General features: G+C 49.2%; 1 protein-coding gene across 2 annotated transcripts; it reads right to left on the bottom strand.

Moving 5' to 3' along the window:
• Nucleotides 1-82: 82 nt before the first annotated feature.
• On the bottom strand, nucleotides 83-21,185 carry EXOC3 (exocyst complex component 3). Of its 2 annotated transcripts, none has more exons than XM_077879686.1 (13): nucleotides 21,118-21,185; nucleotides 19,352-19,542; nucleotides 17,371-17,590; nucleotides 10,482-11,163; nucleotides 8,480-8,597; nucleotides 7,630-7,755; nucleotides 6,453-6,553; nucleotides 4,973-5,083; nucleotides 4,728-4,878; nucleotides 3,359-3,481; nucleotides 1,799-1,960; nucleotides 1,332-1,459; nucleotides 83-548 (listed from the first exon to the last, which is right to left on the bottom strand). In XM_077879686.1, the coding sequence occupies exons 2-13, from the start codon at nucleotides 19,493-19,495 to the stop codon at nucleotides 377-379; spliced, it is 2,238 nt and encodes a 745-aa protein (XP_077735812.1). In that variant the 5' UTR covers nucleotides 19,496-19,542; nucleotides 21,118-21,185; the 3' UTR covers nucleotides 83-376. The 2 variants fall into 2 exon arrangements, with proteins under 2 accessions (XP_077735812.1, XP_077735811.1); XM_077879685.1 differs by lacking the exon at nucleotides 21,118-21,185 and adding an exon at nucleotides 20,862-21,002.
• Between the last annotated feature and the right edge of the window lie 58 nt (nucleotides 21,186-21,243).

The following is a 21,243-nucleotide window of genomic DNA, read 5'->3' on the forward strand; positions in this document are numbered from 1 at the left end:
AACCTGAATGCAGCTTCCTGGTGCTGGAGGCTTTACCAGACCATCCCTACTAAGAAAACCTTCACGTCTGGGAAGTCGTCTATTCCCTTCAGGAATTCAGACTCTTTTATTGAGCAGCAGTTCTGGAGGTATGGACACTGGGCAGACATGGGGGAGACCTGGGGCTCTGGGGACACCACAGCTGCCTCACATAGGACAGCAGGAAAATGAGAAAGCCAGAAGAGCACGGCCGTCAGACTGCCTGTTCTTCACGAGGCCGTGAGCATGGCAGCAGGAGGCAGGCACGCAGAAGTGGGCGTCTCGTTACTCTGGCTGCTGCTGGATTCCAGGGGTGGGGTGACAGGCACAGTACTGGGCGAGGCTGGGGCCTGACAGCTTACTTGAGGAGCTTTGCCACGTTCAGGCTGGGAACCACAATCTCCTTGAAGATGGGCACGTAGTTTGGGTTTGCCTGCGTCGGGCCCTGCTCCAGCGTCTCAATGATGGTCTGCTTCATGTCCCGGTTGGTATCCCCTCGCATGGCCAGCAGTGCACCAATGTGCTCATCCCTGTAGGCACGGGGACACCGGGGACATGTCAGGCTGTGCTCCAAAAGCCGCTCACCCCCCATGCTCCACTCAAACTGCCCCCAAGGCTTGCCTGGCCCAGCCTGGCCAATTCTGAGGCCCTGGAGCAGGGTGGACCACCACGGACCACAGGTGTGGGCCCCTCATCATGATAGGAGAGAAACCTCCATCCTCCTCTCACTACGGTCTTTTCTTCAACCAACAGTCACAGAGTTGTTTAAACTCTGCTCTCCTAGATCTTCAACAGTCTAAACAGGGCCAGAGGCCCCTGGAGAGCACAAAACTGCCAGTCCCTCCTGGTGACAGCAAGCCCAGACGCTGGCTGAGGCAGGTGCTGTCCTGAGAAGGTTCAAGGCTTCCTTCTCTGAATCCACAGCACAAGATGAGCTTCCTGGAGTCCCTGTGCTCTGCCACCATTCCCCGCCAGTGCACGGAGTGCGGTGACGCCCCACCTGCACTGGGCCCCCTGCTCCCCACCTGTGCTGACACTGGGAGGTGCGTGGACCAACGCTGGGGTCCCAGGGGCCCCAGGTCCAGCAGCAGGGCTAGGGAAGCAGAGAAACACGGATGCGTCTGTTACTGTTCTCTGCAGGCGCTCTGCTCCTGGCCATGTTCCACACAGCCTGCTCTCCCAGGTCAGGTGTGACCCCAGTGCTGCTCACACCTGACGGTCAGGCCCCACAACCTTTCTCAGTGGCCCTAGGAATGAGCTTACCGCCCCATTCCATGAATTCTAGCTGACACGGATGGCACGTGGGCCTTTACCTGATGTCTGGGTATTTGCTGACCAGAGTGGAGACTTCTAGGTAGAGCAGAGATGGGTCTGTCAGCTTAATAACTTCTGCGATGGCCACAATGGTGTCACAGTGTCCATCTGCATCCTCACCAAACCCCTGGAAGACAGCGTGCGCACAGCTGCCGAGCACCGTGAGGGGATACAGGCCACGTCTCTGTTGAATGTTGTGACCCAGGTGGCCGCCAAAGGCTCAGGATTGGCCCACAGGGGAGCTGTCCTGCATATCCTCAGCAGAGATGCTTTGAAGGTGGGGCAGGCAGCCCACGGAGGCAGGAGCAGTCTGGCCAGGGCAGCCCCCATGAGGCTGGGAGCTACGCCCTAGAAGCTACCACCAGCCACAGGGAGGACACACTGGTCATTCAATCCCTGACATGACTGGCCCTGATGGGCTGGATTCAACAGCCCCTGGGGGAAACAGAGCCAAGGCAGCACTCACCGAGGCCAGCTTCCGGAATAGGAGGCGGAGCTGCGAGGCCTCCTGGACCATCCTCTCAGCGCCCTCCTTGCGCTCCTCTGCGCTGCGGAAGGAGATGCGCTTCTGCATGACGGCCCGCAGGTACTCCAGCACCACGCGCCGCTGTGCCTCTGCAGTCATCCTCTGCAGACAAAAACGGGGTCAGCAGGCAGGCCAAACACCTCACTGAGACCCCCACCCCGCCCCCATCCACAGACAGCAGAACCTGAAGGAGCACATGGGTGGTTAAGTTATTCACTAGGCTTCTTGCCAGAAGCAGTAAAAGTGGTGACTGTCATACCAGACAAGCCCCGCGGGGAGGGCCGCGCGCACGGGCTCCTCAGCACCAACTATGAAATCAACAAACCAAACGTTTAAGGAAATAAATGGTGGCACCAAAAACTGTACCAGCAACAGACTAGAGGGTAGCGCCTGGACTCGTGAACAGCCAATAGCCTTGGGCGCCCGAGGGGTCAGTCAGTCTGGTTCCAATCACCAGCTCACCCTACAGGTACCACTTTCACTGGCAGGGTCACAAGAATTTCCTTTAAAACAAGGACTCAAATGAGGCCTGTATTGGGTCCAAGTCACCACAGGACAAGAAGACACGAAAGTGTGAGAAACAGAGATGAAAACAGTGTCCCTGCTGACACAATACAAGCGCCTACAGAGATCTGAAAGGATCCCGAGACAAATCCTAGAAATAATCAGAACATTCTGAGCACGAGGTCAGTATATCAAAACCACTTCCTGTAAGCCAGGAAAAAACATTCGCAAAGTCTGACTTTTTAAAATCTATCACTTGTGGGCATCTGGGTGGCTCAGTGATTGAGCTTTTGCCTTCAGCTCAGGACGTGACCCCGGGGTTCTGGGATTGAGTCCCGCAGGGAGCCTGCTTCTCCCTCCGACAAATAAAATCTTAAAAAATAAATAAATGTCTCACTTGTTAGAGCAATAACAGCAAGTGCCGCCTAATGCCCGGAAGATCCATGATGCCCAAGCCCTGTGGGAGGAAACGTCCCTTCGGGGAAGCCCCAGGGGATGACACAGCCGAGGCCCGCAGGGACTCTGGGCATCTGCAGCAGGGATCCTAGATCCTCCAGGGCCACAAAGAGAAGAGCCCTGGGGCTTCTGCTGGAGTGGACAAAAGCTGGCAGCCTGCCAGTGCCCTGGACACAGATCCTAGGGAGGGAACCGCTGCTCGTCCTTGGTCCAGAGGCATGGCCCCCAGCTTCCCTTCTAGGTGTCCTCGGGGCTGGTGGGGAGGTCTCTAGCACAAGCGAGGCCTGGGTCTGTGGCCATGTGTCCAGGAGGGTTTGGTGCGGTGTCAGGGGGCAGTAAGGTTAAGTGAGCAGCAGCAGCATTACCTGCACCTGGCTTACCTTCACATACTCCTGTCTCATGTCTCCCGGGGTTAATAAAACCACCTGTGAATGTCCACTCATGGAAGAACCAACTGGACACTGAGTTCCACACAAGGTGCCGGGGGGGCTCTGGCCTGCAGGTGAGCTCACAACCACATGACTGTATCCACACTCTTACCTTTCTATACGGCTTCTTAATTTTGGCAAAATCACTGAAATAATCTTCCACAGTAACGCAAATAATGTCCACGGCATTGGATCCTAACAGCCACTTCCTTGTCATCAGCTCACTGAGATGTTGCTGAAAAGAACACAGAAAATGTCACCTGTACACCGTCCCTGAGTCACGTGTACCTAGGAGGAAGGTGCCACAGAGCCTCAGGGACGTCATGTGGCAGTGATACACACGTGAAACCTCCACTGGTGTGTAACCGGCAAACACGTGCCATAACTGTTGAGACAGTCATCAACACTACTTCCGTGACGAGCTGGCATTCACTGAGGACATCTGTCTGTACATACCTGCCTTTATTGTTTAAGTATGTTATATGGATATCCTGCAATTTATTTACCCAGTCCTGATGGACACCAAAACCTGTTCACATTTTGCAATGAAAAACAACACTGCAACTAATCTGTGCATTTCTGCAGGTGAGAGTCCTGAAAGTATAACTGCTCGGTCAACAAGTACTCGAACTAAAACCCTGCAAACTTTCCACACTGCCCTCCAAAACTGACAGCCTCAGTCCGACAGAGAACACACGATGGCATCTCTGTTCCCACACCTGCAAAACACCTGCCACCCCATGAAGCAACAGAGCACACTTGGTGTGTTTGTCTCTGAAGATCAGAAGACCAAGTGTGCTGTTTTCCCATTTAGGACATTTGTAGCCCCTTTTCTGTGAAAAGGCCTACTCATGTCCTTTATCTACTTTTTTTGTTATTGTTTTTTTTTATTCTGAAATAATTTCAAATGAATTCATTTCATGTGTTTTCTAAACCATCTGTGAGAAAATTACAGCCCTCACAAAATGATCCCACCACTCAGCTACTTCCTTCCCAGCAGGACCTCTGGTGACTGCCCCTGCATCTACATAATGCTAAACCCCTTTTTGTATTTCTGAAATAAATCTTGTTTCTTGGTGTATCATGCCTTTGATAGGATGCTAAATGCATTTTGTTAATGACTCGGTTTTGTATTTTTACTCGAAGCTGAGACTGGTCCATGTGATGTGTGTTCGCATTCCAGTATCAATAATTTGCTCATGACTATACTGTCTTCTACATATGTGTTTCCATTTTGTAATCCACTGAGCAGATCAGTCCCTTTAATATTTCCTGGCAATCTGACCAACTACCCCAGAAGGACCTCAAGTGAGCCTGTGTCACACAAGGCTCACATCGCAGGGAAGCAAAGGCCCGTTAACAGTGAGAGACGTGAACTGCAGCGTCCGCTCTGCTCAGGCACAGGGTACGTCGCAGAGGGCACACAGGATGGAAACACTGTTTTCAGCCTGGAAATGAAGCAGCAAAGAGCCAGACCCCACCTCCAGGTCCAGGAAGACCTCCTCCAGTAGGCTGCTGCAGCCCGCCTTTGCAATGGCGTCCAGAATCCCATCCATGCTCGGTTGGCTCAGAGACACGCCTTCTTCCACGTCACTTTTCAAATACTTCCTTTTTAAACTGACTATGGATTCTCTGTAAGGAAAGAGTTGAGGCTCGGTGAAGCGGCTGAGTCTCCTTACCTCCCACTCTCTTGCTCTTGGGTCACTCTGTCACTGCGGTCACTTACTTAAAGGTCTGGCAGTTGTTGATGATAGCAATCATGTACTGGACGTAGCAGTGTGGGTGCTGCCGATTCCGCAGGTGCTCTTCTTTGTATGACTGCGCTTCCTCTTTGTATCTGAGAACACACAGCCCCCCCAGCAAGACTCTCAGTAAGGGGGCACCTGGGGGTGTACCAGAAACCAGGACGACATTGCACCTGATAAATACATCTGGCACTACTAGGATCTGGCCAGGTGCATCTTTAAAAATAAAATAGATTTTTGGATAATCTGTACAAATGAAAAATCAGGGAAGCTGATCATTCTAAATGGATTACTGAAAATAAATTTTATATCAGGCTTTGAAGTATGATTCAGTATTCCGATTATATAAATATTTTGAAGTATTTGTGAGCAGAGAATTATAGAACACTACAATGCACTGTACATATGTTTAAAAGACCTTAAAAAAGGAGCAAACAAAACTGGCAATTAAAGGGAAATTATTACGTACTCTACCTTTCTGTCCGTGTGGTTCAGGAAATCAAAGTTTTGGGGTTGATGAGAAAGATTTCCTTGTTCTCTTAACAAAATGACTAAGGCCATGATCCCCAGGTGCATCAGTGATGGGGACCCTGGGTCTCTAGGGCAGGACAGAGGGAAATGCACTGTGTGATGTACTGCAATGTGGAGCATGCACATGGCCTATGGAGGGTTCTTGCAAAACAGTGAATCCCACAAGCCTTTAGATCTAGCCAACATGTGGCTTACAGGCAGATGGCCATTAGGGATAGACAAGAAGGTGCTGGGCACTACTAGATAATCAGCTGAAGGAGGGGCGAGGCCATACTCCTGCACCCAAGACCTGGGAGCCCAGAGGACCCCACACACTGCAGACCTGCTGCCAGCCCAGTCTCAATGTATAACTAGAAAAAGGGTCTGAAACCACTGGGGAAACCCACATGTAAACTTGGTGCAGAGGACCCTGAGGTCCAAGTTAGAACAGGGAATGACATGCCCAAATGGGATCTGCTTTAAAGTACTTGTGGGGGCGGGGGGAGTGCAGATGAGGGTGCTTTAAAAAAGGAACAGCTTTTTAAGGGAGATGAGGGGTCAAGGTTTTTTACGCCATTCTTTCTGCTGCTGTGTTGAAAATCTTCAGGGAGGAGTCAAAGGGAGGGGCATCCTGAAGCCACACCTAGCCCCCTGGGAGGGCCCACTTCCACTGAAGGAGTCCCTCCCAGGCCCTGGGCAGTGCAGATGAGGAAAGAAAGGAAGCCTCTGTCTGGAGGCCCAGCAGGCCCATCTGGGCTCTCAGGAGAACAGTGAATCCATTCCAAAGGAGGATGGTAAAAAATGGCTTGTTTCAAAATACCAAAGGTCATGCAGCACATCCAGACTTAAAAGCATTTTTTTAATATCAGGCATATTAAGACCAAAATTTTGCTTTTAAAAAGTTTTAAAAACATATACTTTCTAGATGAGCACACTGTCAAAAATACATACCTACTCAGGAAAGAGTTCATTTGCTGAAGACACAAAACGAGTACCTTTGTTTTCAAATCTTCACTTATCTGAGCAGCAACTTGAAGATTCTGTTCGAACATCTAGAAATTGGAGAATTTATGAATTCTAATATAAACTCACAAAGGTGCAAGTTCCCCATTATGTAAAACCCCTATCTGCCAAGTGCTATACTACAAATTCAGAAAGAAAAAAAAAAAAAAAGAAAAAAGAAACCACTCAAAAACTAACAAGTTAGATAAACCTTCTCACCAGGTGAAAAGACCCAAGTGAATCACTTCCTAATTACCTGCAAACAGGCTGGTCTCCACAAAGAGGGAAAGCTGACAGGGACACGGGGCCCAGGGAGGTCGGGTGCAGCTGGGGTCACATGGGTGCCAGGGGCTGGGCTGTGATTTGTGACGCGGATTCCTTATGAAGCACTAGGAGCTGAGAGGAGCCATAGGTGGAGAGGTGGAGAAGCACCAGAAGGCCCAGTTCACCCCAGGCCTGTGGTACGTGTTCTGTCATGACACCAGTTTCCAAAATAAAGGAAAGGGTCAGGCCCCACCTGCTGCTAAGGGGTCACCCAGATAGATGCCCACAGTGCTCACTTGTGCCCAGCTGGCACCCAAATATATTCCAGTGACATGGTCCCATCAAGGATTAGAAGATGGCTCAGCCCTCTTCCTGCCAGAAACCTTCCTCCAGGAAGAAAAGCCAACAGGCCAGAAGGAAGGACAGTAAGAAGCTGGAGGACACCCTGGGTGCCAGGCATCAAGAAGTAAACGCACCATAAGAAGGCATGATTACTGTGAAAATATAAAGGGCTCTCGCCCAGCTTATATCCAATCAGGTGGCATTTTTAGGACAAATCTCAGCCACTTACAACATCAGAAAACATCAAACAACCAAACTCAAATCTGAGCATCGCATGCAAATAACATGGAATTAGGTTCTAATTCAAATTCAAACATTTTAGGAAAACTAGAGTAACTCTGGGCAAAACTGCTTAGCACTGGTGTCCCTCGATGTCTCCTGCTTCAGAGAGAGAGGGGCCTCAGGCATCAGGTGGGGCTCCCTCTGTCTTTATAATGGAGGGAGGCACTCATGGTCATTTGTAAAACCCACAGACCCCAGGAGCAATCCAGCAATGAACCCCAGAAGTACAGGATGGTACCTGGAAGACGATGGCAGGGAGTGTCGTCTGGTAGTACCCATCCTGGTCCGCTTCGGGCTCTGTCTCTTTTATCCAGTCTTTCTTGTCTGTTTCTAGTGCTTTCCGCAGCCAGGCAATGATGTTTGACTAAAGAAGTTTAGCATTGCAGGAAAAGGAAGAACAGAACAGGCCCCCTGAGGCAATGCACACAGCATCTCTCTGCAATGTAGCAGCGGTAACCAAACTCAGGGCCCTGGGAGTTCCTGTTTCCAAACCAGGGGATGCCAGGGAAGCCATCCCACAAGCTGCCTCCACTGATCACCTTTCGGATGAGCAGCACTGAAGGAGGCCAGGCTGACAGGCCTTCAGCAGGCCTGTCCATGGAAGACCACACAGCCCTCCCCTGCTGCCCAGTGTGAGGCTCAGCATCTCAGAATGCTGTCTGCTGCTCAGGCACACTCTGTCCTAGGAAGCAGACCCTGACCTCCTCATGTCACTCGTAGACCATCTGGAGGTCACAGGAGAGGAGGGGGCCTTAGGCCTCCTGTGCCACCCTCTCAATCAGCTCTTAAGATGCTGGCAGGCACCACTGCCCATGGACAGGCTCACCACTGTAGCCAGATGTGGTTTCTGTACCTATGGAACACACGCCCCATTCTCCAGATCCAGGGCCAGAGAATGAGCCACCCTCTCCACTAACTGGCCAACACACATTTCAAGACCCAATTTCCCAGAACCAGAGCCCACATATCCTTCGGAAGCCGACATCAAAGCAGGTTTCTCCCCCGCATTCTGTGACCTACGGGGCCTCGGTTTTGGTGTGACCTAGAGAGCCCACACAGCGTGGCTGGGCACACACTGCTCTACTCACAGTGAGAGTTGACATGTACGTGTCAAGCAGCTCAGAGACCACATCTGGGGAAAGCAAAGGCTCCAGGGTGCTGACATCCACTTCCGGGGCCAGCTCCATGTTCCCCATCATCTCTCCACTGCGGCAAAACCAGGGATGACAAAGAATAATTACTGGGCAGACAAAATGCTTAGCTAAGCGTTGCTATTTCTTTTGACACACAAATGCCCAACCACCCTCAACACTGTGTCAGGAAGGGGAAGTGGCCCCCTGGGGAGAGCACTAGGCAAGATGTGGCCACACAAGGCACCTCTGTCCCTTGTTCTCAGCCCCACTGCATCCACATCACACAGGAAAGAAAGCCCGTGGTGGGGAGGTCAGCTTGGTCTGACCCTGGGGAAGGCCAGGGCCTGGCAAAACCTAGGTGACAAGTACACAGGCTCTGGCAAACAAGGGAATGGAACACGAGCACCCTGATTCAGAAATGTGTGCGCTGAAGAGAATGCTGCTGATCCCTGTGCTTCTTAACAGAGCACGAGTCAGCAGAAAGCATTAACGCGTTCAGGCAACTGTGCTTAAGAAGACAGGGATGTGGACGGAGTTTCAGAAGAAAGTAGCCATGAAAAGCAGTTAATATCTGTGTGTGGTTGGGTTCAGAAAATTCACATGCCTTTTGCTATATTCCCTAAACACATATTCACAACCTAACATGGAGTCCTAACAACTGGTCCACTATCTGTAAGAAATACAAGGTATTCTGGAGAGTGAAGGCATTCCATAAGATTTTGCAAGTATCAAAACACTATTCACTCAACCTACATTTTCACCCAAGAACCTTAATTCAGTGTGAAATGCTTCTAGTATGAAAGTAGTTCAGTTTTTCCCACAAGAAAGTCCAAATGCTAGAAAGTGATGGCCAGTATGCAGCAGTCCACACACAGAAAAACACACAAAACTCAGACACAAAACTGTGCACACCAACAAATGCACACCCAGTGTGGTGGCCGGAGCAGGGACGAGGGCCCAGGGCTAACTCTACTCCTGCTCCCCACCCGCTGGTCAGGTAAACGACGGGTGCGAACCCCGGCACCCCAGTTTCCTCAAGCACAGAACAAAGATGATCTAACCTTCCTCATCAGGTAACGTGACATGGAGGCCTACACAGAGAAGGGAAAGGATGGGAAGTGGTGATCACTCTGACTCATGGGCTGGGTGAGAGCAGGGCCGGGGAGATAGCACCCAGGCCTGGCACAGTGAAGCTGCAAACGTGCCAGTAACCACCATCATCATGAGGGAGAGGTAATTTCTCATATTTTCTTATGTTGAGACGTACACATTCTCTACTATAACAAGTTACCAAAATACAAACTAAACACTCCAAATCTTATTGCCAAAGTAGGAGGTTTAATGAATTTCTGCACACAAGCAAGAAGTCAGACTAAAAATAATTCCAATACAGCAATGTATACTGTTCTCTATTCTCAAAACCCTGCAAATCAAAATGCACCGTCTCCTTAGCTAGCCAACCTTAAAAAATGTCAGAGTACCCCACCATCGCCTCAATTCTCAAACCCAACCTCACACTAATAAAAGTACAAAATAGCTCATGTCCCTTTTGTGAAGTGACAAAAATCTCAAGGCTGAAATGCAAAAAGAACAGACTGTCCTAGGATACTGGTGAGAAGAAAGCAAACGGGGGCACTGGAAGCTAGGAGGAGGGAGCCTCTGTCTCCTCACCCATCCAATGGGGTGAAACCATATACTCGGTGCCACCAGGAGGACGACGGGAGTTAGTGCATAGTGGCACCTGGGGTCATAGGAAGGCCCAAGGCTGAGCTGCTCGACAGAGATGGGACATCAAGGGCAGGGGCACCACAAGAACACCAGAGACTGGGACCTGACCTCAAGAGTAAGCCCACAGATGGATCAGAAGACTTTCAGCAGCAAAAAACAAACAGGGTACTGAGCACACGCTAGAGGAGTCCGTTCTACATAACAAGTACAGAAGCACACCCAGACACACCTCGTGTACGTGTTTAAAACCCACGTCAATAGGCTCACGATCTCATTGGCTTCCAGGTCTTCAGACGCAAGTTCCTGCATCCGCGTGCTCAGGGCCTGGTGGTACATGCTCAGGAGGTTTTTGAAGATCTCATAATGGGGAGGGAAACACTGAACCATCAGGTTTTTGGCAATGATGAGGTCATCTAGGACGTACTTTCTTATGATTTCCAGGTGGCGGACAAGCCACATCTTGTCGGACTCCCTGGTATCTGCCTGGGTACCCTCAATTCTCGTAGTCACAGTTCTGTCCAAGATGATAAACATCTTCTCCTTCCAATTCTTGGGCCTCCCGGGAGGAACAAAACTAGTTTGCTTTTTTCGATCAAGTATGCGCCTGTCAATTTTTTCTTCCCTTTCGATAATTCTAACAACTGAAACAAGCAAGGTGGGGTCACGGCGAACAGTGACCAGCGACCTCTGCAGCACCATCCAAAGCTGCTTGGCTAGCTCGTCTGAGAGCCCCTGCGTGCTCCCAAAGTAGCTGTGGATAAGGGTCATGTCACGAGTATTTCCACTGTCCATGCGGTACTGCTCATACATCAGCCCATCCCGGGAGCACTCCAGGTCCATCAGCTTCCGATGTGCTTGCAGGAGTGCCCCTTGTTCTATGAGGTCCTGGGTCTCTCTCACAATCTCGGGCACTAGGGAAAAGGCACAAGAGGGCACTGTGAAAAACCACACAAGGCTGTGCTGGACGCTGGCAATGGCAGAGGAGGGAACCTGCTACCCAGCCAGACAGCATTTTCACTGGCAAAATCTGAGCAACTATTCTGTAACTGTGCAGTCTGCAGAAGGCAGGCCACTTCCAGGAGAAGGCTTGGCCGTAAGTTGCACTGACTTTTGGTCACTTTCAGCTCTTAGCACAGGAGCTTCCCAGCCCCAGCCCACCATGCATTCCTGAAGCAGCGTGCACCCATCTTGAGGGAACCAGAGAGAGCAAAAAGGAGCACGTCTTCCAAATACTGGGGATCTGGCTGCTGCCTCCAATCAGGGAGATGCAGACATAGTGGTGGAACCCATTGTTACTGCACTCAGGCTACCCATGCTATAAACTCCTTGCCCTAGAGCCAGGTGACTTAAGGAACCAGTGCCTTAAAAAAAAAAAAAAAAAAAAAAAAAGGAACCAGTGCCTTTTCCCCTTCAGACATTAAAGACTAGAATGTTCAAGAGCAACTTCATATACAGGAGAATTTAAAAAGTGCCTGCACAGGCTCAGGGAAAGGTCCAGGTTCAAAAAAGACTTGAGAAGATCTTTAGTTTACATCTCAGTCTGATTCTCAGCACAGAGACAGCCTACAATAACCAAAACAAAAACAGTAAACAGAAATCAGACACCCTAAGAGGAGAATCTGGTTTTCAGAGTTATTATGTTATTTGATTCAAATGTCCAATGTTCAACAACAAAATTGAAAGACATAAAAAGAGGAAAGTATAGAGATTCAAGGGGAAAAAATAATCCCTGAAACACTAGGTGGTCCATCTTTTAAAACAAGTTGTAAATGTGCACCAGGGACTAAAAGATGTGGGGAAAGTCTAGAAAATGATCAGGAACAAAATGCAAACCTCAATGAAGAGACAGGAAACCTACAAAGTAACAAAAAACAATTCTGGAGATAAAAACTACAGTAACTGAAACAAAAAAATCTACTTCAGGGATTCGGCAGATCTAACAGAAGAAAAAACCAGCAAAGGTGGGACAACGGAAATTACCAAGTGTGAGGGCCAGAAAGAACAAAGACCAAAGCAGAATGGACACAGCCTAAGGCCTGGGGGGCATCAAGTGACAACACGGGCACTGTGGGCACTCCAGAAGAGGAAAGAGGGAAGGAGACAGAGAAGCTGAATAATGATCAAATGTGCTTAACTTGATGAAAGACAGGAATATAAACATCTAAAAGCTAAATAAACTCCAAGGAGGAATTACTCAGAGACCCAGAACAAGACACATTAAAACAAATTGCTGAAAATCAAAGACAGGAGAGAACCAGGAAAGCAGTGCAGGGAAGCAGCAGATCACCTACAAGACAGCCTTAGTGAAGCCACAAGCAGATTTTTCATCTGAAGCTTTGGAGGCTGAGCGCAGGGGGCTGGGAGCATCAAACACCAAAAGAAAACAACTGTCACCCCAGCGCTGGACATCTGGCAAAACCATCCTTCAAAAGTGAGGGAGGGGGCACCTGGTGGCTCTGTTGGCGAAGCGTCTGCCTTCGGCCCAAGTCGTGATCTCAGGGTCCTGAGACCAAGGCCCTTGTCGGGCTCCATGCTCAGTGGTGAGCCTGCCTCTCTCTCTCTGGCTCTGCCCCTGCTCATGTGCTCTCTCAAATAAATAAAATCTTAAAAAAAAAAAAAAAAAAAAAGTGAAGGAGATACAAACGCACTGCTGACGAACACAAGCTGAGTGCTCCTAACTCTGGAGAGCTGCCGCAATGAATCCTAGGTGAGATGAAAGGGCACTGGACAGTAACTCACAGTGGGATGGAGGAATAAAGATCGTAGTAAAGGCAGATACTCGGGCAGCTGTAAAAACCTAGTGTTAGGATAACTTTGGTTTGTAATTTTACTTTTTGTTCTACCTTATTTGTTTTTAAAAAGATTTATTTATTCATTAGAGACACAGAAAGACACAGAAAGAGAGACATAGACACAGGCAGAGAGAGAAGCAGGCTCCCTGCGGGGAGCCTGATGTGGAACTTGATCCCAGGACCCTGGGATCACAACCTGAGCCAAAGGCAGATGCTCCACCACTGAGCCGATGAGCCACCCAGCCGTCCTACTGTTCTACATAATTTAAAAGATTAATACATTTAGGAAAAAAAAATTATTTGTCTAAAGCTAATTATTACTGTAACTGGTTTATAATTCCACATTGCGTTTTCTACGTAATTTGAGAGACTAATGCATATAAAAGAGTCAGTCTAAGTTTCTGGACAATGTATAAAGATGTAATTATGTGATATCAATAACTGAAAGGGACGGAGGACAGTATCATGTAGAAACAAAGTTTTTGCTTGTTACTGAAGTTAAGCTGGTATAAATTCAGAGTATTTTAACTTTAGATGTTAAATGTAATCCTCATGGTGACCACAAAGAAAATAGCTTTAGAATACGTAAAAAAGGAAATGGGAAAGGAATTAAAACATTTCACCATAAAAAAAAATTTTTTTTTTCAACTAAACACAAAAAAAGACAATGCAGAAATGACATGCAAGGGACACTGCTCAGCGGTTGAGCATCTGCCTTTGGCCCAGGGCGTGATCTTGGAGTCCCGGGACTGAGTCCCACGTCGGGCTCCCTGCATGGAGCCTGCTTCTCCCTCTGCCTGGGTCTCTGCCTCTCTGTGTGTGTCTCTTATGAATAAATAAAAAATTTAAAAAAAGAAAAAAAAGGCAATGGGGTGCCTGGGTGGCTCAGTCAGTTGAGTGTCTGCTTTCGGCTCAGGTCATGATCCCAGGGTCCTGGGACACAGCCCCACATCGGGCTCCCCACTCCGGTGGGGGGAAACCTGCTTCTCCCTCTCCCTCTGCCCTCCAACTTGTGCTTGCTTTCTCTCTAGTGTTCTCTCTCTCTAATAAATAAAATGTTTTAGAAAAAAAAAAAAAAAAGATGAGAAAGCTGTAAGGCACATAGAAATCAAACAGCAAAGTGACAAATTTAAGCCACTTATTTTCAGTAATTGCTCTAATGTAAATGGATTAGACTCTTTAATCAAAAGACAGAGACTGGCAGAATGGATAAAAACACAAGATCTGACCATATGCTATCCACAAGAGATTCACTGGTGATCCAAACAGATTGAATGAAAGGGTGGGAGAAGATGTTCCAGGCAAACAGTGACCAAAATAGAGCAGGAGGCTCTAATACCAAAGTAGACTTGAAATCAACATGTTTACAAAAGAAGGCGGCATGATATGTTCATCAAGGGCTCTTTGCAGCAAGAAGATACAATTATAAACAATTTCACACCTAAAGAGAGACCACCAAAATATACAAAGCAGAAATTTACAAAACTGGAATATGGACAGCTCTCAAATAATATTTGGGAGACCTGATGATGTCACTTACAGTAGTGGACAGGACAACCAGTCAGGAGGTAAGTAAGGACGTAAGGACCTGAGCAACACAATCAACCTACACCTAACAGACACATTAAGAGCACTCCACCCAGTAGCCACACACATGCTCTTCCCAAGAGAACATTTTCCTGGACAGACCTTATGTTAGATCACAAATTAAATCTCAACAGATTCTGAAACATATTCTCCAAAGTATCTTCTTCAACCACAATGAGATGAAGTTAGAAATCTGTAACAAATGAAAAATTCACAAAATAGTGGAAATTAAACAACACAATCACTGGGTCAAAGAAGAAATCGCAAGAGAAATTATAAAATACTTATGACAAATGAAAATAAGAACCCAACACACCAGAACTTATGGGATCAGTAACAGCAACGTTGAGGACAAATGTATAGCTGTCAATGCATATTTATGTTAAAGAAAAAGAAAAATATTAAATCAACAACCTAACTTTATAACTTAGGGAACCAGAAAAATAATAAGCTAAACCAAAAGCTACCAGCAGGAAGGAGATAATAAAGAGAAAAAGAGAGAGAAACAAAACAGAGAATAGGAAAACAGAGAAAATTGATAAAACCAAAAGGTGTTTTTTTGAAAAGATCGACAATTGACACATTTAGCTTTAGCTATGAACTTGAAAAAAAAAAAAAAGACTCAAATACTGTAATTGGATATGGAAGTAGGGATATTACCATTGACTGTACAGAAACAGGATCATGAGAGTACTATGAACAATTGTACACCAACCAGTTAAGATGACCCAGATGAAATGGCAAATACCTAGAGCCTAGCTCATGAAGAAACAGAAAATCTAAATATACTCCCAACTAGTAAGGGGAGGGGAAATGGGGAGCTTTCGTCTAGTGGGTGCCAAGTTTGGTCTTTTTCTTTTGTTTTACTAGCATGTCAGTGACATACAGCAGTGTATAGTTTCAGTTTTACAAGATGAAAAGAATTCTGGGGGCAGACTGGGATGACAGCTGCACCATAATAAAGTACATAACACCATACAACTGTACACTCCAAAACGATCAAGATGGTAAATTTTTTTTTAAACAAAGTTTTTTTTTTTTAATATTTTATTTATTTATGAGAGAGAGAGGCAAAGACACAGGCAGAGGGAGAAGCAGGCTCCATGTAGGGAGTCTGATGTGGGATTCGATCCTGGGACTCCAGGATCATGACCTGAGCTGAAGGCAGATGCTCAACCACTGAGCCACCCAGGCGTCCCTCAAGATGGTAAATTTTATATTAAGGGCCTCTCCCATTGAAACAAAGTGGAGGAAAAAAGGCTGTATGCATAGTACTCCCGAATTACAGGCAATGCAAAGTCTGAAGGAGGTCAAACCAGCACAGTATCTTCCCAGTAAAGTCTACTCCTAACAGAAACACAGATATAACAGAGCCTTTCATTCCTCAAGGGAAGAAAATTATTTTCAAGTCCTGTAGATGAACTTCTTCAGTAAAGTAACTCTTCGGTTATTTAGCATTAGCTTTATAAGACTGGAAGGAAATATTACCAGTCAACAGGAAATCGTAAGAAGGGAAATTAACTAGCAAGGTGCTGGCCCAGTGCCACGAAGAACATTTGGGCATGGGGACTACGTTCCAATTCCAGGCAGCCAACTGTCACCAAGTTGAGCTATTTCCTTAGCAGCCACTATGGAGTTGTCAATGCTGTGCTATTCATGGGGACGTGTGAGAAGCAACTTGGAACGTGGCTCGAAGTATCGGACTCTGGGAAAATAAGCATGCAGACAGCAAGGGAGCCACGCAGTCAACAATGCTGCCATCAGATATGGGTGTGAGAGGAGTCTGAGGAGCAGGGGTGAAACAGGACACAAATCACCAAGGTACAATGTGGCTGGAGCAGGACCACCCATGCTATCCCTTTATAGTGGTGCAAAGAACTGTGTTACCACATTACACTCAGGCGTTAAGCAGAGTTTAGGGAAGGACAGAAAGAATTCACTGAGACCAGACACAGGATAAAGGAAGGGAAAGGGTCTGACTATCCTAAGACTTTTTACTGGGATGTCAAAGGTGGGGGATGAGGGGTAGGAGGGGCTCTGGACTGTGCTGAGCAGACATGGAGCCCCACCCCCATGACAACTGACTCTGTTCCTGAAGAGGCTGCAGAGCATTACTTACTGGTGAGGCACTAGGACACAGCTCTCAAAGGGCTACCCCCACACTCCCTGTCCCCACACCACCCCAACCAGCCCCAAGGCCTCCATCAGGTCCCATCAAATGCTGACCAAGGCTGCAGAGTGTGTTCCTTCTCTACCCTCCCCACCCCCTGGCCTGTGCACACTCTTCTCCACCTGGGTATGGCCACTCGCCTGCATTACTTCTCCAGCTGGGAGCTGGCCCCTCTCTGTCCTGTTCACCCAGAACAGAGAGATGCGTCTCTCTTCACCTGTCAGAGGCCCACCTGGTCTACTGATCGGACAGCAACACTGCAGACTCAGGAATGAAGCTAACAGCACTTATTTCGTTAACCTATCCCTGTGAACTACAAGCATTCTACTGGTCTTTGCTTACTCAACAGGTCCCTTCCACTCTTAGTGCAAACAAGAGATTAACAATACAGATGGGAATCAAACCCACTATCTACCCCAAGGCAGGTCTACAAAGTACACCAGACAGAAGCTAGATCCACCTGTGCGCCACCCTAAGAGGGAAGACAAACGAATCACAGGAAAGAGAATAGACAGCACTGTGCCCAAGGGCCAAGGCACCCGCCATCCCCTGCTGTTCCCAGTGGCCACCTGAGAAGATGTTCTTGAGGTTTTCCACGGCCGCAGCAAGCTGGCTGTGCCGCACGACAGCATCCTTCACATCCTTGAGGCTCTCAATGGTGTTGATGCTCTGCCTCCAGTCTTTGCTGACGTCAGCCAGGGACCGCTGGATGTCTTTGACGTCGTTCAATGCATTGTGGAGCTGGCTCAGGCCTGTGCGCACACCATCCAACTGGGACTGGATCGCAGCCTAGGAGAGACACCCAGAGGCGAGGGCATTGTGAGCAGAGCTGGGATGGCCAGGAACAAGTCTTCCCCAGGACGCTCAAGTGCACAGGAGACAAATACAGTAGCTGGGAAGAGTCATTACTTGGAGAAAAGAGAATAAAATTCAACAAGGACTTAACTAATTCACAAAATAGCTTTTCCTTTTTTTTCATTGCTGCCTTAGAACAGAATAATGCCTTTTAAAGATTTGCTGAGAAGACCTCCCAACTCCTTACCCAGGCCCTCAGCCTGAAGATGCTGGACACCACCATGGGCATGCCTCAGGTCCTCTGGCTGCCCCAGGATGACCACACACATGGTTCCCCAGGCATCCCTCAGGCCTCATCCAAGACAGTCAGGACTTGCTCATCAGCTTTGAGCTAGAAGGCCTCCTGCCGCTCAGCCAGGACCAGACTCAGCTCAAGGAGGGTTGGCCCCACCGTGCAGAACTGGTACATCTGAGATTTGAACTCACTCCATGGGCATGCCGAAATGCCATCAGCAAGGGGTACAGCCAGAGGGAGGGGACACGGAGGAGTGTAAGTCAGTGGAGAGAAAGGCCAGGAACACATTTGACCCAGGAGCAGGAAGTTGCCCATGGAAATAATTAATGGTGATGGTAATGGACTACAGAAGGTTTCTAGGCCACAATGATGATTCTCAGTTAATCCCACAAGTTTCTGAAACAGATTAAAATGCTGACTAAAAATGTAGCAGATCCAAACTATTTCATAAATTAAAGTAAAACTACTGTTTTAAGTAAGTCCAGTCTTTGGAGGCTTCATTTTTGGTACAAATGAATGATCCTCATCCTGTCTCATCAAGCCTGCTGCTGGTGAGTTTTCAAGGGGAGAGGTGAGTTCACTGTCATGAGAGTGTGAAAATGAACTTTCCTCAAAGGCATTCTCTTTACCCCAAGGACCGCTCTGCTGCCCATCAATCACCACAGACCATGATCCTAATGTTTTTATAACTACACTGAATGTATGTGTTTTAACAAAACCTCACCTCTTCATACAAATTAAGTTGAAAGCAAAAGCAATCATAAAATACCTTGAAAAAGAATAATTTTCTTTCTTGCCTCTCTGTCACATTCTTAATTTATATGCCTTGCTCTCCTCCCTCCTTCTTCCCCAGGGCCAACAGAGTACCCGGCACAGCCAGCCACTGTGTGCTGGAAAGTTCTAAACAAAATGCCTTTTAACAAATAAGGATAGGTGCTATGCTTCCACTATTGTTTAAAAGTTTTTTTTTTTTTTAATTTTTTTTTTTAATTTTTATTTTTTTTATGATAGTCACAGAGAGAGAGAGAGAGAGAGAGAGGCAGAGACACAGGCAGAGGGAGAAGCAGGCTCCATGCACTGGGAGCCTGACGTGGGATTCGATCCCGGGTCTCCAGGATCGCACCCTGGGCCAAAGGCAGGCGCTAAACCACTGCGCCACCCAGGGATCCCTATTGTTTAAAAGTTAAATGGACACTTCTAGGTGCTTAAAACTTTGTTCCTTCGTTGTTTCCAGTATTCCTGCTATCTTCTCTATAAATCTACTGCCTGGTAACGTAGTGTTGGAAGGAATGTCTTAAGTAAAGCTGATGGTCTAATTCTGTCTGTTTCCAGATCATCACCACCGAATTTACCGAAATGACAATCGTGATGTTGTGCAGGAACCCGAAACTCCATATCCATGGATCTATCCTGACTGGGAGTAAAGGATCTATCCGACTGTGGCCTCTCTGGTCGTGTACCTTCAGTCTGGCCTCCACGGATGCCTTCTTCCGGGCCTCTCTTCTGCGGTACTGCTCCACTTTGTCCAGCTGGTCCGGGCGCTGAAGCATCCCAGCAACCCTCTGGACAGCTGTTGCTACAGCCTCCCGGTCTGTCTCCTTCATGGTTAGAGAGCAGGTGGGGTGTCTGCACCAGTCATACTAGAGGAGTCCTGTGTGCACAGGGAGAGAAGGGAGCAGGAGGGGAAGACAAGTTAGGACGGGACAGAACTCATTCCGTGTAATGGTCAGCTGTTCACAGACACTAAAGGAGAACTTCTGACAGCACTACTCCAGCAAAGCTGAACTCCTTAATACACCTTCAGGGCGTGATCTGGAGACAGCTGTACCTTTGAGCAGAGGCACGTACAGTTAAAGCTATGAACAAACAGAGGATGTGTTGATGTGGCCTGCAGACCCCTCACCCTATCAGAGGTCCATCTCCAAGGTACTTCTCTCCCGTGGACACAGCCAATTTCTGGAGCCTTCACAGCAGCTGTTGGCCACACCGGTGAGGCAGCAGAGCCGGGAGGCCACAGTGAGGAACTGAGGCACAGGACCAGCAGATGCCTCAAAGCCTCACCCACCCTCAGCTCAAGTCCCAGCACCTGCCCTAGGGTTCCCCTCAAAAACCACTATTGGGGCACCTGGGTGGCTCAGTCCATGAAACACCTGACTCCTGATTCTGCCTCAGGTCACCATCTCACCGTCCTGAAATGACCCCCCAGGTCAGGGCTCTATGCTCCGCAGGGAGTCGCCCTCAGATTCTCTCTCTCCGTCCCTCTGCCCTCCCCCGCCTGCATGCGTGTTTGCTGGTGGGCACACTCTCTCAAATAAATAAATCTTTAAAAATGTTTAATAATGTTTTTAAAAACCACTACTGTTTGTAATATCTGAAACTCCACTGGTACATTTAGGAGGCGTGACAAACAAGACGAGAGGGCAGAGCACAGGTGCAGAGCGCACAGGCTTGACCCCGAAGCCAACCTACCATCCACCCCAGCGGCTGCGGGTGCCGGTGCCCATGCCCAAGGGGCCAAGGACAGGGTCTGGTAAACACGCGGCCCCCTGAGCCCACACCTTACAGGCCCTCGGCACCCATGCTTTCTGTACACAACTTCTTACAATGATGAGAACCACCCCTCTTCTCCCTGGTCCTACCCCCAGCCCCGGTGCTCTCAGCAGAACCCTGAAGGCGCGGCAGGTTCCCAGCGCCTTCCGCACGCAGGTGGCCCTCCCGCCGCTTCCACACGAAAGCCAGCGGGGCAGGAACACGCGGAGGGCAGGGGCGACGGCCGACCGACACCCAGGAGGCCGGCGAGGCCACCGCAGGTACCTCTGCACCTGCTCGGGTCCTCGCCGGCAGCGACTGGACGGCCGCTCCCCTGCACCCGCCCTCACGCCCCCGCGGCGCCCGCCCAACCACCCGCCACCGGCCCCGACCCGGGGACCTAGCCTCCCCCGCGCCTCCGCCGCCCCGCGTCCTCCTCACCCCCGCGGCGCTCCACGGGCGGAGATCCCGGGTCCGCGGCGACCTCGCCCAGCCGGGGGCGGGGCTCCGAGGGGCAGGGCCCGGGGCACCGCGACGCCGACGCCTCCGCGCGGCCTTCCGGGCCGCGAGCTCCGGGGACGACAGCGCAGCGCGGACGTGCTCGGGAGCTGCCGCCGCGCTGCCCGCTTCCCAGGCCCCAGACCCCGGCGCCCACCGCCCGAGCCGCCCGCCGCCGCGGCCACCCGCGACCACTCACCACAGCCGCCGCCCGCCGCCCGCCGCCGCCCGCCGGAAGTGAGCGAGCGGGCACTTCCGCTTCCGGTCACGCGCCGCAGGGGCGGGGCCTGGGCTCTAAGAGGCTGCTGGAGGCGCGCTGGGCTGG

This window comes from Canis aureus, chromosome 31, assembly GCF_053574225.1.
Source record: "Canis aureus isolate CA01 chromosome 31, VMU_Caureus_v.1.0, whole genome shotgun sequence".
Taxonomy (NCBI): Eukaryota; Metazoa; Chordata; class Mammalia; order Carnivora; family Canidae; genus Canis; species Canis aureus.

Excerpts from the sequence above, each read along its gene's own strand:
- EXOC3 (XM_077879686.1), bottom strand. The coding sequence starts at position 19,495 with ATGAAGGAGACAGACCGGGAGGCTGTAGCAACAGCTGTCCAGAGGGTT. Across the intron at positions 7,756-8,479 it reads CGTACATGTCAACTCTCACT|TCAAACATCATTGCCTGGCT; the intron begins GTGAGTAGAGCA and ends AAACTTCTTTAG. Across the intron at positions 4,879-4,972 it reads AACAACTGCCAGACCTTTAA|AGAATCCATAGTCAGTTTAA; the intron begins GTAAGTGACCGC and ends CTTTCCTTACAG.